Below are 11,314 nucleotides of genomic sequence, written 5' to 3'. Positions count from 1 at the left end.
GGGCCGTTTAGAAGAAACACGATTTTTAGAGTTTAATCTAGAAAGAAGAACTCAGACACGGAGAGTGAACAAATTGCCTCATTTTTTCTTGAATCAATCCCAACTTTCAAAACGCACCGTTTGGATAAGTGAAAAGCAGTGGGCTTTTATTTTGTAAAGTCGTGGACTTTTCCTCTATTAATGATACTATTTTAAATTTTGCAAATTTATTTTTACTTTAAATTTTTTTTTTTAATTAAACTCAATTCAGGTATGTGGATAACTGTAAATAAGTTTTGTAAATTTGTGAGAGGAGAGCTTATTGTGAAGAATTAGACAAGTCTTATCGGAAGTCTTCCTATGTTATGTCCTTTGTGGGTTCAAGTTCCTTTTTTTTTTAATGATGGAAACGAGTTTTGATGATATACGTTTTGTAGTTGGTAGGTTAGACTTAGATCTTTGTTTTCGAGTAAGAATGTGACATCTTTCTTTAAGTTTTTTTTCACGACCACTCTCGAATGTGCTTTCTTTCTCTTGTCTTCAAGTGAAAATGTGACATCTTTCTTTGGCTAACGAGTAGTAGTTAAGATTAGGATTTAGTTCTACGTTAACGGATCGTTTAGAAGACACACTTTAGAACTTAATCTAGAAAGAAGAACTCAAACACGGAGAGTGAACAAATTGCTTCATTTTTTCTTGAATCAATCCCAACTTTCAAAACGCACCGTTTGGATAAGTGAAAAGTAGTGGGCCTTTATTTTGTAAAACTGTGGGCTTTTCCTAAACTATTTTAAACCAGCAAATTTATTTTTACTTTAATTTTTTTTTTAATTAAACTCAATTCAAGTATGTGGATAATTGTATATAAGTTTTGTAAATTGCTAACAAAACTGTCACAAAAAATTACAAATTATAAATTTGTCGCAAAATATTGTCGTCTGAACTCTGAAGTTTGAAATTTAAAAAAAAAAAAAAAAAAAAAAAAAAACTTTTGACAATTCCAATTTCTGCTTTATTTTTTTGGACGTGCTTACTTTTTTTTTGTTCTCATATAAATCCATGAATATAAATATATCATATATCATATCGAATTCATCACGTTTTGTTAGACAGCGACCTACCTTCGTGTCTCAATCAATACGCACGTTTCGGACCTTATTATAATGACACTTTCCATTATTAATTTGTATTCGTAATTAAGAATTGTATTTTCGTTTTTCCTTCTATAAAATTACTTTCGTCTCATGTGCTTCACTAACGAAGTAGCACGGAACAAGAAAGCAGCAAAACAATGGCGACTTCTCTGCATTCTCTAAACTCTACACTCTTCAAATCCTTGGCTTCCTCCTCCAACAAATCCTCTTCGTCTCTCTCACCATCTCCTGTCTTCCGACTCAATTCCACCTCCGCGGCTTTCAATTTCAAACCACTTACTTCCTCCTCCTCCTCCTCCGCGATCATCACACGCGCCGTCGCATCTTCCTCCGAATCAGGCGAGTCGCATACCAGAGAGACATTTCACGGCCTCTGCTTCGTCTTGAAAGACAACATAGACACCGATCAGATCATCCCCGCCGAGTACGGCACTCTCATCCCTTCGATTCCAGAAGACCGGCAGAAGCTCGGCTCGTTCGCGCTCAACGGCTTACCAAAGTTATACAGTGAACGTTTCGTGGTTCCAGGGGAGATGAAATCGAAGTACTCAGTCATCATCGGCGGTGATAACTTCGGCTGCGGATCTTCCCGCGAACACGCTCCGGTCTGCCTCGGAGCTGCGGGAGCTAAAGCCGTGGTGGCGGAATCGTACGCTAGGATCTTCTTCAGGAACTGTGTAGCTACAGGTGAGATCTTCCCGTTGGAATCGGAGGTTAGGATTTGCGACGAGTGTAAGACAGGGGATGTGGTTACCGTCGAGCACAAGGAAGACGGTAGTAGTTTGCTGATCAATCATACGACGAGGAAAGAATATAATCTGAAACCACTCGGTGATGCAGGTCCGGTGATCGACGCCGGTGGAATCTTCGCTTATGCTAGAAAAGCCGGCATGATTCCTGCGTCGTCCTCTGCTTGAGTCGGATCCATAATTTCTGGTTTAGTCCGGTTTGGTTTTATTTGATTCGATAACCGGTAATCTTGAAACCAACTAGACGCTTCCTTTTATTCTCTCTTTTAGGATGCATGTTTCAGCTGCTTAGATACATTTGCATGTCCTTTCGAACTCAAAGTTTTAAGCTTTCCTCTTCTGCCTTTTTAATCTGTAGCAAAGTTTTTGACGAAGATTTCTGATCTCTTTCAATTGTATTTTTGCTTCTTATCATATAAATATATTATATATATACGGTTCACTGCTATTTTTTTGTTCTGTATTTAAGTTGAGTTGTGTTTTATCTCCACTTTGAAACTCTTTTTTCTTGTTTGTATAATTTTTCAGTGGGTGAACGTAAGTTGAAATTGTGGTTTAATATCTCCATTGGAATTACTTGAGTAGTAAAAAGGGGTTTTCTAGGGTCTCTCCTCAAAGCTAAGGTTCCTACTTAACGAGTCTCTCTCCACTCTGCGTCAAGAGGGAGACTCACAACGCAGCTTTCTCTGCAATGGTCATCGACCACAAGAAAACATCACGTGCAAATATCTCATATATTCTAGTGAGATACCGATTCTACAAAACCGCTTTGATTAAATCTTTTTCGTCACATCGATTAAAATTTCACATGATCAGTTGTTACATAAACTAAGAACCCATCGAAACACAAAATGAAAACCTGCCTATCAAAGTTGATAGAATCATACTGAAGATAACTAGCTAGGACGACAGCAGTCAGCAGATAACTAGCTAGGAGGACCAAGAATGTGCACAAATCAGATTCATGTTCCAACAGACTTAAGCAACTAAGAGGACCAAAGTTTGTTCTTCATACTTGATTGAGCCTAGTAGTTTTCAAATATAACTGAGCTGGATCCTGCAGTTTGGTGAAGCTCTCGGAAACATTTGAATATCCGTCTGGATTCTTAAATTCTCACTTTCGCTCCAAGTATAAACTTTCAGCAGCTCCAGACGTGACAACTTTCCTAAGAAATGTTTTACTTGCTGCAACTCACCAGTCCTCCCGCCATACCATAAAGTTATCTCCAAGACCTCTACTGGACATGTCAATAGACAAGAATATCCCGACAAACACTCGCACACATAGTCAGGTTCTTTAACATAGTGCAATCCATCCTGCAGCAAGAGGTCGAGATTGAAGATTTAAGTGTGTATATATATATCTATATATATACCAGGAGGGTTTCGGAAATAATGGTTTGTCCATTCCAAAATACATAACATTGCCATACCTCGATAACAAGGGTCTTCAGATTTGGAGCCTTATTTAGCAAAAAGGGAAGAAACCTCCAACAGAATCTCATGGAAATGGCATTATCATGTGTCATAGTTAAATGACGTAGCTTTTCAAATACCGGAATTGCATCACGGAAGACGTTAAACGTCTGAAAATCAAATAAAATCATAAGTGCAGCTTTTGGGAACAAAATCTCAGGAAAAACGTTTGCAACATCCTATGGAACTTAACAATAACACACTTACCTCACAAGTATTAGGAGATGAGAGTTGCAGGATCTTGACATTCCTTATCCCTTGAATGAGATTTGTTGCATTGCTAGATAAGATATCACCATCATTTACCATCAAATGAAGATTGAGCTTAGCTTCCACAAGGGACTCGAAATTAACAGTTGTATACCCATCCGGGACAAAATCACAGTAGTCTAAGTAGGCAAGACTTGGAGTATCAAAACTAATGTAGTGAGGAACATAGAGCCCATTAAAACCTTCAGACATATCACGACGAATTGTAAGTCTTTGAAGACTCTGACTAGACACGGTGCCTGACCATTCCCAAGTTTCCCAGCACATACCATCAATTATTAGTTCCTTAAGCACAGGGCAAGCCGAAAGAAACGCTTGGAACGCACAATCACCAAGATTACAGAACAGAACGGATTCAAAAATGAGAGTCTCAAGCGCTGGTAGCAATGCATTCTGAGGTAACACACTGATAAAGATTTGCCTCCCAAGTTCAAGCTTCTTGACAGTCTTGCAAGTGAAGATCTCCAAAGGCAATGTATATCCATAACCACCATATATACAAATTTCAGTATCCATGACACCACGATGATTTAACACATCACGTAGCCAGTGGTTGATACGATCTTGATCAAGAAGACGCCTTTGAGATTTTAAAGAGAACCTCCTTATGCGCGTAGTAGTTTCCAGCCGAGCCAATGCTTCACTCACGAAATCCGTGAAAGTCCCCTGAAGCTTAGATGTGTCATCGAACACAAGATCTGGTATGATGGTATAGATATCCCTAAACCTCCTTGAGGTAACCAACAAAGACGCAGCATCCTTTGCAGCAAGAAAACTCACGATTAGCCTAATAATTTCATCTGGTAGATCGCTGATACGATCCATCTTCTTGCACGTTGCACCTAAACCCTAGCAAACCAATCTGTTCCAATCGAATCACTAATTCAACAATGGCGACGGAAATCAACAAGCAAGATTCTGGAACTTAATCTAGAAGAAGAACAGGAGAGTGAATAAGCTGCTTCATTTTTGCTCGAATTGATCCCCAACTTTCTTGACTAAAGAAGAAGAAGATCAACAAGGTTCCCTTATTTCATCATCATGCCTTTTGAGGAATTTCGTTACTTGTGAAAGCCGTGGGCCTTTTATTGGGCATTTCCTTTATAATATAATATGAGAAAAGAAAGCCCAATAAAGAATCATCATGCTAATTTACCCAGTAATTCTTTTTTTTTTTCACATCAATTAAACCAGCAATTAAGGTTTGCAAATAACTACTGTACATAACTAAATTTTGTGCTAGCTAAAACCGTCACTAAAATTACAGATTTTGGATTTTTCGGAAAATGTAGTCGACACTGACTCATGGCATGACTGGTTTACATTTTGTTAACCTTGACTCCCTTCTCGAAGCAAAGCTTGATCTTATGTTGACAGTTGACGGTAGATCAGAACTAGGATGGACTTGTTGTAGATGACGACGAAACCACAAATCTGTTCCAATCAAACCACAAATTCCACAATGACATCTGTCTGTCTGTTTTATCATGAACTGGATTGTGAACACTCTTCCTCACTTGTATATCCTCTGTTTAATTGTAGAACGCTTAATTTGGATAATATTTATAATTAAACTATATATATATATTATCAGGCGTGGATAATTATAAAAACCAAAAAAAATATATATATATATATATATATAATTATATATAAACCTAGATTATTTCTTTTTGATTTCTTACACAAAGATATAAAATTTTCGTGGGATTGGGAATTCAATTTCCTTATTTGTTTATGATTTGAATTTGTAGACGTGAGATAAATCTTTTTTATTTCCAAACTAGAATTAGTTAATTAGTTATCCGTAAATTTTGCATCCATGTCCATGTCCTATTGGGTATTGGCTTATATTATTACTATATATACTGTATTACCAGACCTCTCTCCTTATTAGACTTCAGCTCTGTTCCGAGATACGTACCCAACTTTAACTCTTCTCTTCTGCTTCCTTTATTGTAATTTGATTAAAATTTTGAGCATCAATTTGTTTTACGTAGCTCGAGCTCAAATTTTGTGACTTTACTAATTTTTGCTCTGTTGTAAAGTAGGTGTGAATGAGGTTTTTTATTATCTTCACTTGGAACTATATAATATTTTGTTTCTAGAAAAATCATAATATGACGTTTCTTTGTTTGTTGGTTTTGTAGTGGGCCCTTTTGTGGTCGCAAGCTTCATTTAAATTAATTGAGAGCAAAGAGAGATGGACAGGATCAACAATCTACCTGATGAGATCATTTGCCATATCGTGTCCTTCCTCTCGGCAAAGGAGGCTGCTTTCGCATCGGTTCTCTCCAAAAGGTGGAGGAATCAGTTTAACATCATGTTAAGTGTTGAGTTCAATGACTCAGTTAATAATCCAACGAGTCTGTCGGATTTTTTGAATAGAGTACTGGCTCTGCCTCTCAGTTCACGGATAAGGAACTTCTCCTTAAAATGTAGAAAACGTGATCTTCGACCTCAGTATGCTCTTGTCAACCGTTGTCTCCGTAACGTGCTGAAGCGTTGTGTCTTGGACCTGAAACTAAGTATAGAGGCTGAACAAGGATATTCATTGCCTCTTGAGGTCTTCACTTGCAAGACGCTTGTTAAGCTAGAACTTGGGACTGGTTTTGATATTGATATTCTCCCTGAGGATGCTCTTCTTCCATCGCTGAAGACTCTCTTTCTCGATTCAGTTAAGTTCTATGATCGTTGTGGTTGTGCATTCCAAAAGCTTCTTTCTGCTTGCCCTGTTCTTGTGGAATTAGTGATGCGTGAGGTCGAATGGGAACATTGGAAATGGTCTCGCTGTGTATCTAGTCCGACCCTTGAGAGACTTACTATTAGCCATAATTTTCTCGTTGACGAGTATGATTTGGAGAGCGTTACTTTTGATATTCCGAGTCTTACCTATTTAGACTACGGTGATTTCATTCCGGAAGCTTATCCAATTGTTAATCTTGACTCCGTTGTGGAAGCCAAGCTCAGTATTATTTTGACAGTTGAACACAACTGGAATGGAAATTTTATAAGAGATGATGCTCTCATTACTGGCGACCCAACCAATCTGATTAAGGGGTTAAAAAATGTTGAGATCTTAAACTTATCATCTCCTGAGACTACCGAGGTAAGTACATTTGTTCTGTTGTTTTAGTAACCATATTGGAAGCATCATTAGGTGTTAGTTGTTTACATATAAGGGTTGCTTAAAAGAGGTTTGTATAATGTTTTGTTGTTGTTTGTTTCAGGCATTTTATTTCTTCCGGGGAGCAATACCAGTATATAATAACCTGCATCATTTATCTATTACTACCGATAATGAATTATGTTGGAAGGCTCTGCCATATGTGCTAAAGAGTGCTCCAAATCTAAAGACTCTCGTCATTCGAGTATGTACCACTAACCTCTCGTAAGAGTTTATACTCAAAAAATGACTCTCCAATCTCTCTCATCCTCTCTTTCATGTTTCAGGGTCTTCTGCATTGTAATGTGAATTCAGAAAATTATGATGATGAGGAAACTGTCTGTGAGTGCTTGTCCAGATATAGTTTCCTATGGTCGTGTCCTGTGAAAGTTCTAGAGATCACTGAGTACGGAGGAACTAAAGGAGAGTTGGAGCAAATGAAACATTTCCTGGCGAAATTGAAATGTCTTGAGCTTCTCAAAGTTGGTGTTTATGCAACAGAGCCCGAAGAAAAGTTGTTACATCTCCAAGTCGATGTACTAAACCTTCCCAAATCATCACACAAGTGCAAGATCCGGTTCAACCTTTCTTAATTTGGGATTTGATGAATCTGTTTTGTCGTGTGCAGAGTCTTTGCTTGTAGATTACTTTTTCTCTCAGATGAATTAAGTGTTCTAATTTTTTTTATTCTTCATCACTCATAAGCAACTTGTTAATGTATTACTTGAATGTGGAAAAGCTAACAAGATTCAACCAATAAAAAAACAGACGCCAGCGTTCAATTCAATATAGGAAACATGCTTAGTTTTTAATCTTGAAAAAGAAGATTTACAACTTAATTCAGAAACATCAGATTTAAGTTATTGTTTCCACACCACTGGTCCACTCTTACGAGTACGTGGCTTCACTGAAGAAGAAGGATGCTCTGTTTTAATTCTCCTCTGCAACTCGAAACCCACCAATTTGCTATTGGGCTTCTGTAGTTGGGCCTATTTTCATTCACCATACTTTTGTCGCCGAGTGGAGAATTTAAACCAGTGGTATTTTACTATTTTAACCGGACAAAAAAAAAATAGAACCAACATTCACGCTAGAGATTTGAGTCCGCCTTCAATGTTAAATAAAATCCTCCTCACTTCCCTTCCCTTTCGTTTGCTCTTGAAATTGGATGTTTCGGCTTCTCCGATTCCGACATTGTATGTCTTCTCAAACCTGAAAGTGAAAGACTTTTGGACTTTTCCTTCATACCTTGGCTCGTATCGTATGGCCATTGAAACCAGCGATTAAGCACTTTCAGCTCCCAAGTCCCCAACTCTCACTGTCTCTTCTCTCTGGAGGCATTCATAGCAATCCCTAGATTTTGGGATTAAGCGGGTTTCTAACGAGGTAAATGCTCCAACTCCAACTGATTGTATTTCTCTAGATTTTGGGGGTATCTTAGTTCCCATTTAGCCTCCTCCTGATTTTGGGTAGAAGTTGTGATACTCTACTCTTCTAAACTCGTGCACAGAAGATGGATTGGATCTGTAGGCTACCAGACGAAGTTCTTGGCCATACTTTGTCATTCCTTCCCACCAAGCAGGCTGCTTTGACTTCGGTTCTCTCCAGGAGGTGGCGCAATCTTTGGAAACTTGTGCCTAATCTCGACATTGATGACTCTTGAGTTTCTTCATCCGGAAGAGGGTAAAGGTGAAAGGCATGACATTCGACAGAGTTTCGTTGATTTCGTGGACGGCGTACTGGCTTCGCAGGGTGATTCTCCCATTAAGAAGTTCTCCCTCAAGTGTATAACTGGTGTTCATCCTGATTGTGTGAACCGTTGGATACGTAATGTGCTGCAGCGTAATGTTTCCGATCTTAATCTTTTTCACTGATTTTACCGGCGAAGATATCGAAGAAGGTTATAATCTGCCTGAGGAGATGTTCGTCAGTAGGACACTAGTCCAGCTGAAGATAAGAAGTGAAAATTGTGTTGATTGGTGGTGGCGTACAGATATAGGCGCTGTCTTTCCCATGCTTAAAACTCTCCACATCGACTCAGATTTGATTTTTTTTGTGGTAAGATTGAGTTGCTTCTACGTTCTTTCCCTGTCCTTGAAGAATTACGATTGGCTAATACGGAGTGGACAGAGTTGGATGAAAGCGTCTCAAGTGCAATCCTCAGGAAACTAAGCTTAAGTATCAATTTACCTGAAGATGAAGGATTTGAAAATCCAAAGAGCATTTCTTTTGATACTCCAAGTCTGGTTTACTTAAACTACGCTGATTTAGTTGCCGAGGATTATCCTTTAGTTAATATGGAGAAATTATTCGAGGCTCGAATCTATCTTATGCTAACTACTGAAGATCAAGTCAAGCGAGTAAGAGCGCCAAATCATGATTTGTTAGAGGGTGATGTCGTTCTCAAATTTGGCAATGCGGTGAAGCTCATGAACGGCATCAAAAATGTAATATGTCAATTTGGCAATGCGGTGATACTCTCGAGGTCAGTTTTTTGCTATTTTGTCTAGTTGAGGTCTAGTTGTGTGAAACATTAATTGCAATATGTCTAGTTGGTTTTTCCTCTTGTATTCAGGTGCTTTCTCTATGCTGTGAATCGATGCCGGTGTTCAAAAACCTCAAGATGTTAGGTATTGAGAGTGAAGAGGCTCGCGGATGGCAAGCCATGCCAGTTCTTCTTAGGAACTGTCCACATTTGGAAACTCTAATCATTGAGGTAGACTTATATAAACCATGAAACTACTCGGAGGAAAAAAACATGTGTTACAGTCTGCACTTGCATTACAATAACCTTGTGCTTCCTTTATGTTTTCAGGGTCTCTTGCACTATGAGACAGATAAGTGCGGGGATGCTTGTGACTGCATATCTCGGGAGGAAAAAGGTCATTCACTCACATCGTGTCCAGTCAAGATGTTAGAGATTCAAGGGTTTCGAGGAACAATAAAAGAGATGAAGATGATAAAACATTTCCTGGTCTATTTTCCGTGTTTGAAGGAGATGAAGATCTATGTTGCAGAGAATGGTCCTACAGACCTCAGATTCCCTCAAGTGTCTGACCTTATCGAGCAGTTAATGGAAGAATACAACAAGTCATCAAGTTGCAATGTCGAACTCCTTGTGAGTGATATCTTGTCTGAGAAGTGGACTGCAGAAGGAAGGATTCTCTGAAAAACAAAACTTGCTCATTGTTTTGCCTATGTCCCTTTGGAATTTGACGTCGGTTCTTTTTTTTTAGTTGGCTTTCAAACCAAACTAATGCCAAAACCTTAGTTTATTTTTCTCTTATGCTTTTAAGTTTAAGCTTGACTGAATTATCGACGTTTTATTTGCTTCCAATCTCTTATTTTAATGCGAATGTTTTGTACCATCTACTATGGTTAAAGCTTAATACAGGCTAACTTAGTAAGTGCCATTTGCAAAAGGTAACTTTTTCAGAAACATCACATCGAAGCTTGATTCCGCACCGGCTCTGTGAGTAAATGTGCTTCAAAATTTACCGTTGTGTTGAAGCTCAAGCACAAACTGTCAAACTTTTCCACTTTTTCATTGAACATGTAGTATTGTAATGTGATTTAACACATTTGTCTTAATGATGTAATACGTAATCTGATTAATGGGTCCAAACCAAACCGATTCAGGCCAGGAAATTAAAACCAAAAACCAAACCGATTCAGAAACAAAAACGTCACCGTTTCAAAGCATCGATATTTTTAACTTGAGCAATCTCGCCGTCAAAAAGGTAAGTTACTACAATACGAACCCTCCTCTTTCCTTTTCCTCACTGGCGTTTATGGCATGGCAGAGGAAGGATCCGTCGGAATAGGAGAAACCGAAGAAGAAGCGGCAGAGATCGGCGATTTCTCCGGCAGCGACCACCAGATCTCTGACCTGCGAAGAAGAAGCTGATTGGAATAAATCTCGTTTTCGTGGGCTGGAATCGATGGGGAAAGGCCCGCTATCGTTTCGCCGTCTTTCGAGCATCCGTCGCCGGAAGAAAGGTTCTGCGGTTAAAGATGACGCTTCTCAGACATCGACGCCTTCATCTCCACCGCCTCCTCCGCCGATTAATGCAGGCGGACAAATTGTGGGAGGGACTGGGAAGGCGAAGAAGAAAGCCGGAGGAGCTAGGCTGTGGATGAGGTTTGATCGGACTGGTGCCATGGAGGTGGTAGAGTGCGACAAGAGTACAATCATCAAACGTGCTTCTGTTCCCGCTAGGGATTTGAGGATTCTTGGCCCTGTCTTCTCTCACTCTTCTAACATTCTCGGTATAAATTTTTGATTTTTGGGATTGAATACGATTCATATTAGACGTTTTTGGACTTTGTGCGTCTGAGGTTCTAAGCTTGTGTTGACTCTGCAGCTAGGGAGAAAGCTATTGTTGTGAATTTAGAGGTCATAAAGGCAATAGTTACTGCAGAAGAAGTGTTGCTGTTGGATCCTCTCCGTCCTGAAGTTCTTCCATTCGTTGAACGACTAAAGCAACAGTTTCCTCAGAGGAATGGGACTGACAATGCTC

At 39.1% G+C, this 11,314-nt stretch overlaps 5 protein-coding genes and 1 pseudogene across 5 annotated transcripts in view; 5 read left to right on the top strand and 1 right to left on the bottom strand.

Annotated features, from left to right (window-relative positions):
• LOC104781808 (3-isopropylmalate dehydratase small subunit 2-like) lies at positions 1,176 to 2,364 on the top strand. Its single transcript, XM_010506572.2, has one exon. The coding sequence runs from the start codon at positions 1,271 to 1,273 to the stop codon at positions 2,048 to 2,050; it is 780 nt and encodes a 259-aa protein (XP_010504874.1). The 5' UTR covers positions 1,176 to 1,270; the 3' UTR covers positions 2,051 to 2,364.
• Positions 2,650 to 4,638, bottom strand: LOC104781809 (F-box/LRR-repeat protein At3g58980-like). Its single transcript, XM_019244877.1, has 3 exons — positions 3,566 to 4,638; positions 3,316 to 3,468; positions 2,650 to 3,199 (listed from the first exon to the last, which is right to left on the bottom strand). Exons 1-3 carry the CDS (start codon positions 4,451 to 4,453, stop codon positions 2,918 to 2,920), a joined length of 1,323 nt encoding a protein of 440 aa, XP_019100422.1. The 5' UTR covers positions 4,454 to 4,638; the 3' UTR covers positions 2,650 to 2,917.
• On the top strand, positions 5,832 to 7,387 carry LOC104784170 (F-box/LRR-repeat protein At3g58980-like). The gene is made up of 3 exons (XM_010509231.1): positions 5,832 to 6,737; positions 6,859 to 6,999; positions 7,082 to 7,387. Exons 1-3 carry the CDS (start codon positions 5,832 to 5,834, stop codon positions 7,385 to 7,387), a joined length of 1,353 nt encoding a protein of 450 aa, XP_010507533.1.
• LOC104781803 lies at positions 7,899 to 10,151 on the top strand (annotated as a pseudogene).
• Positions 10,546 to 11,314, top strand: part of LOC104781802 (magnesium transporter MRS2-4-like) — a 2,596-nt gene continuing 1,827 nt past the window's right edge. The window contains exon 1 of the mRNA XM_010506557.2: positions 10,546 to 10,644. The gene's annotated coding sequence lies outside the window, so the exon portion shown is untranslated. The remainder of the gene's footprint in view (positions 10,645 to 11,314) is intronic.
• The window catches only part of LOC104784169 (magnesium transporter MRS2-4-like), a 903-nt gene continuing 164 nt past the window's right edge, over positions 10,576 to 11,314 (top strand). Inside the window, exons 1-2 of the mRNA XM_010509230.1 lie at positions 10,576 to 11,063; positions 11,159 to 11,310. Of these exons, the coding sequence (XP_010507532.1) occupies positions 10,736 to 11,063; positions 11,159 to 11,310 (480 nt within the window). The 5' untranslated portion in view covers positions 10,576 to 10,735. The remainder of the gene's footprint in view (positions 11,064 to 11,158; positions 11,311 to 11,314) is intronic.

The sequence above is a fragment of the Camelina sativa genome, chromosome 4 (assembly GCF_000633955.1).
Source record: "Camelina sativa cultivar DH55 chromosome 4, Cs, whole genome shotgun sequence".
NCBI lineage: Eukaryota > Viridiplantae > Streptophyta > Magnoliopsida > Brassicales > Brassicaceae > Camelina > Camelina sativa.
This window is presented reverse-complemented; position numbering and strand designations above follow the sequence as displayed.

Coding starts and splice junctions, on each gene's coding strand:
- LOC104781809 (XM_019244877.1), bottom strand. CDS start 4,453: ATGGATCGTATCAGCGATCTACCAGATGAAATTATTAGGCTAATCGTG. Junction 3,469..3,565: donor CATCTCCTAATACTTGTGAG/GTAAGTGTGTTA, acceptor TTTGATTTTCAG/ACGTTTAACGTCTTCCGTGA. Junction 3,200..3,315: donor TGAAGACCCTTGTTATCGAG/GTATGGCAATGT, acceptor CTCTTGCTGCAG/GATGGATTGCACTATGTTAA.
- LOC104781808 (XM_010506572.2), top strand. CDS start 1,271: ATGGCGACTTCTCTGCATTCTCTAAACTCTACACTCTTCAAATCCTTG.
- LOC104784170 (XM_010509231.1), top strand. CDS start 5,832: ATGGACAGGATCAACAATCTACCTGATGAGATCATTTGCCATATCGTG. Junction 6,738..6,858: donor CATCTCCTGAGACTACCGAG/GTAAGTACATTT, acceptor TGTTTGTTTCAG/GCATTTTATTTCTTCCGGGG. Junction 7,000..7,081: donor TAAAGACTCTCGTCATTCGA/GTATGTACCACT, acceptor TTCATGTTTCAG/GGTCTTCTGCATTGTAATGT.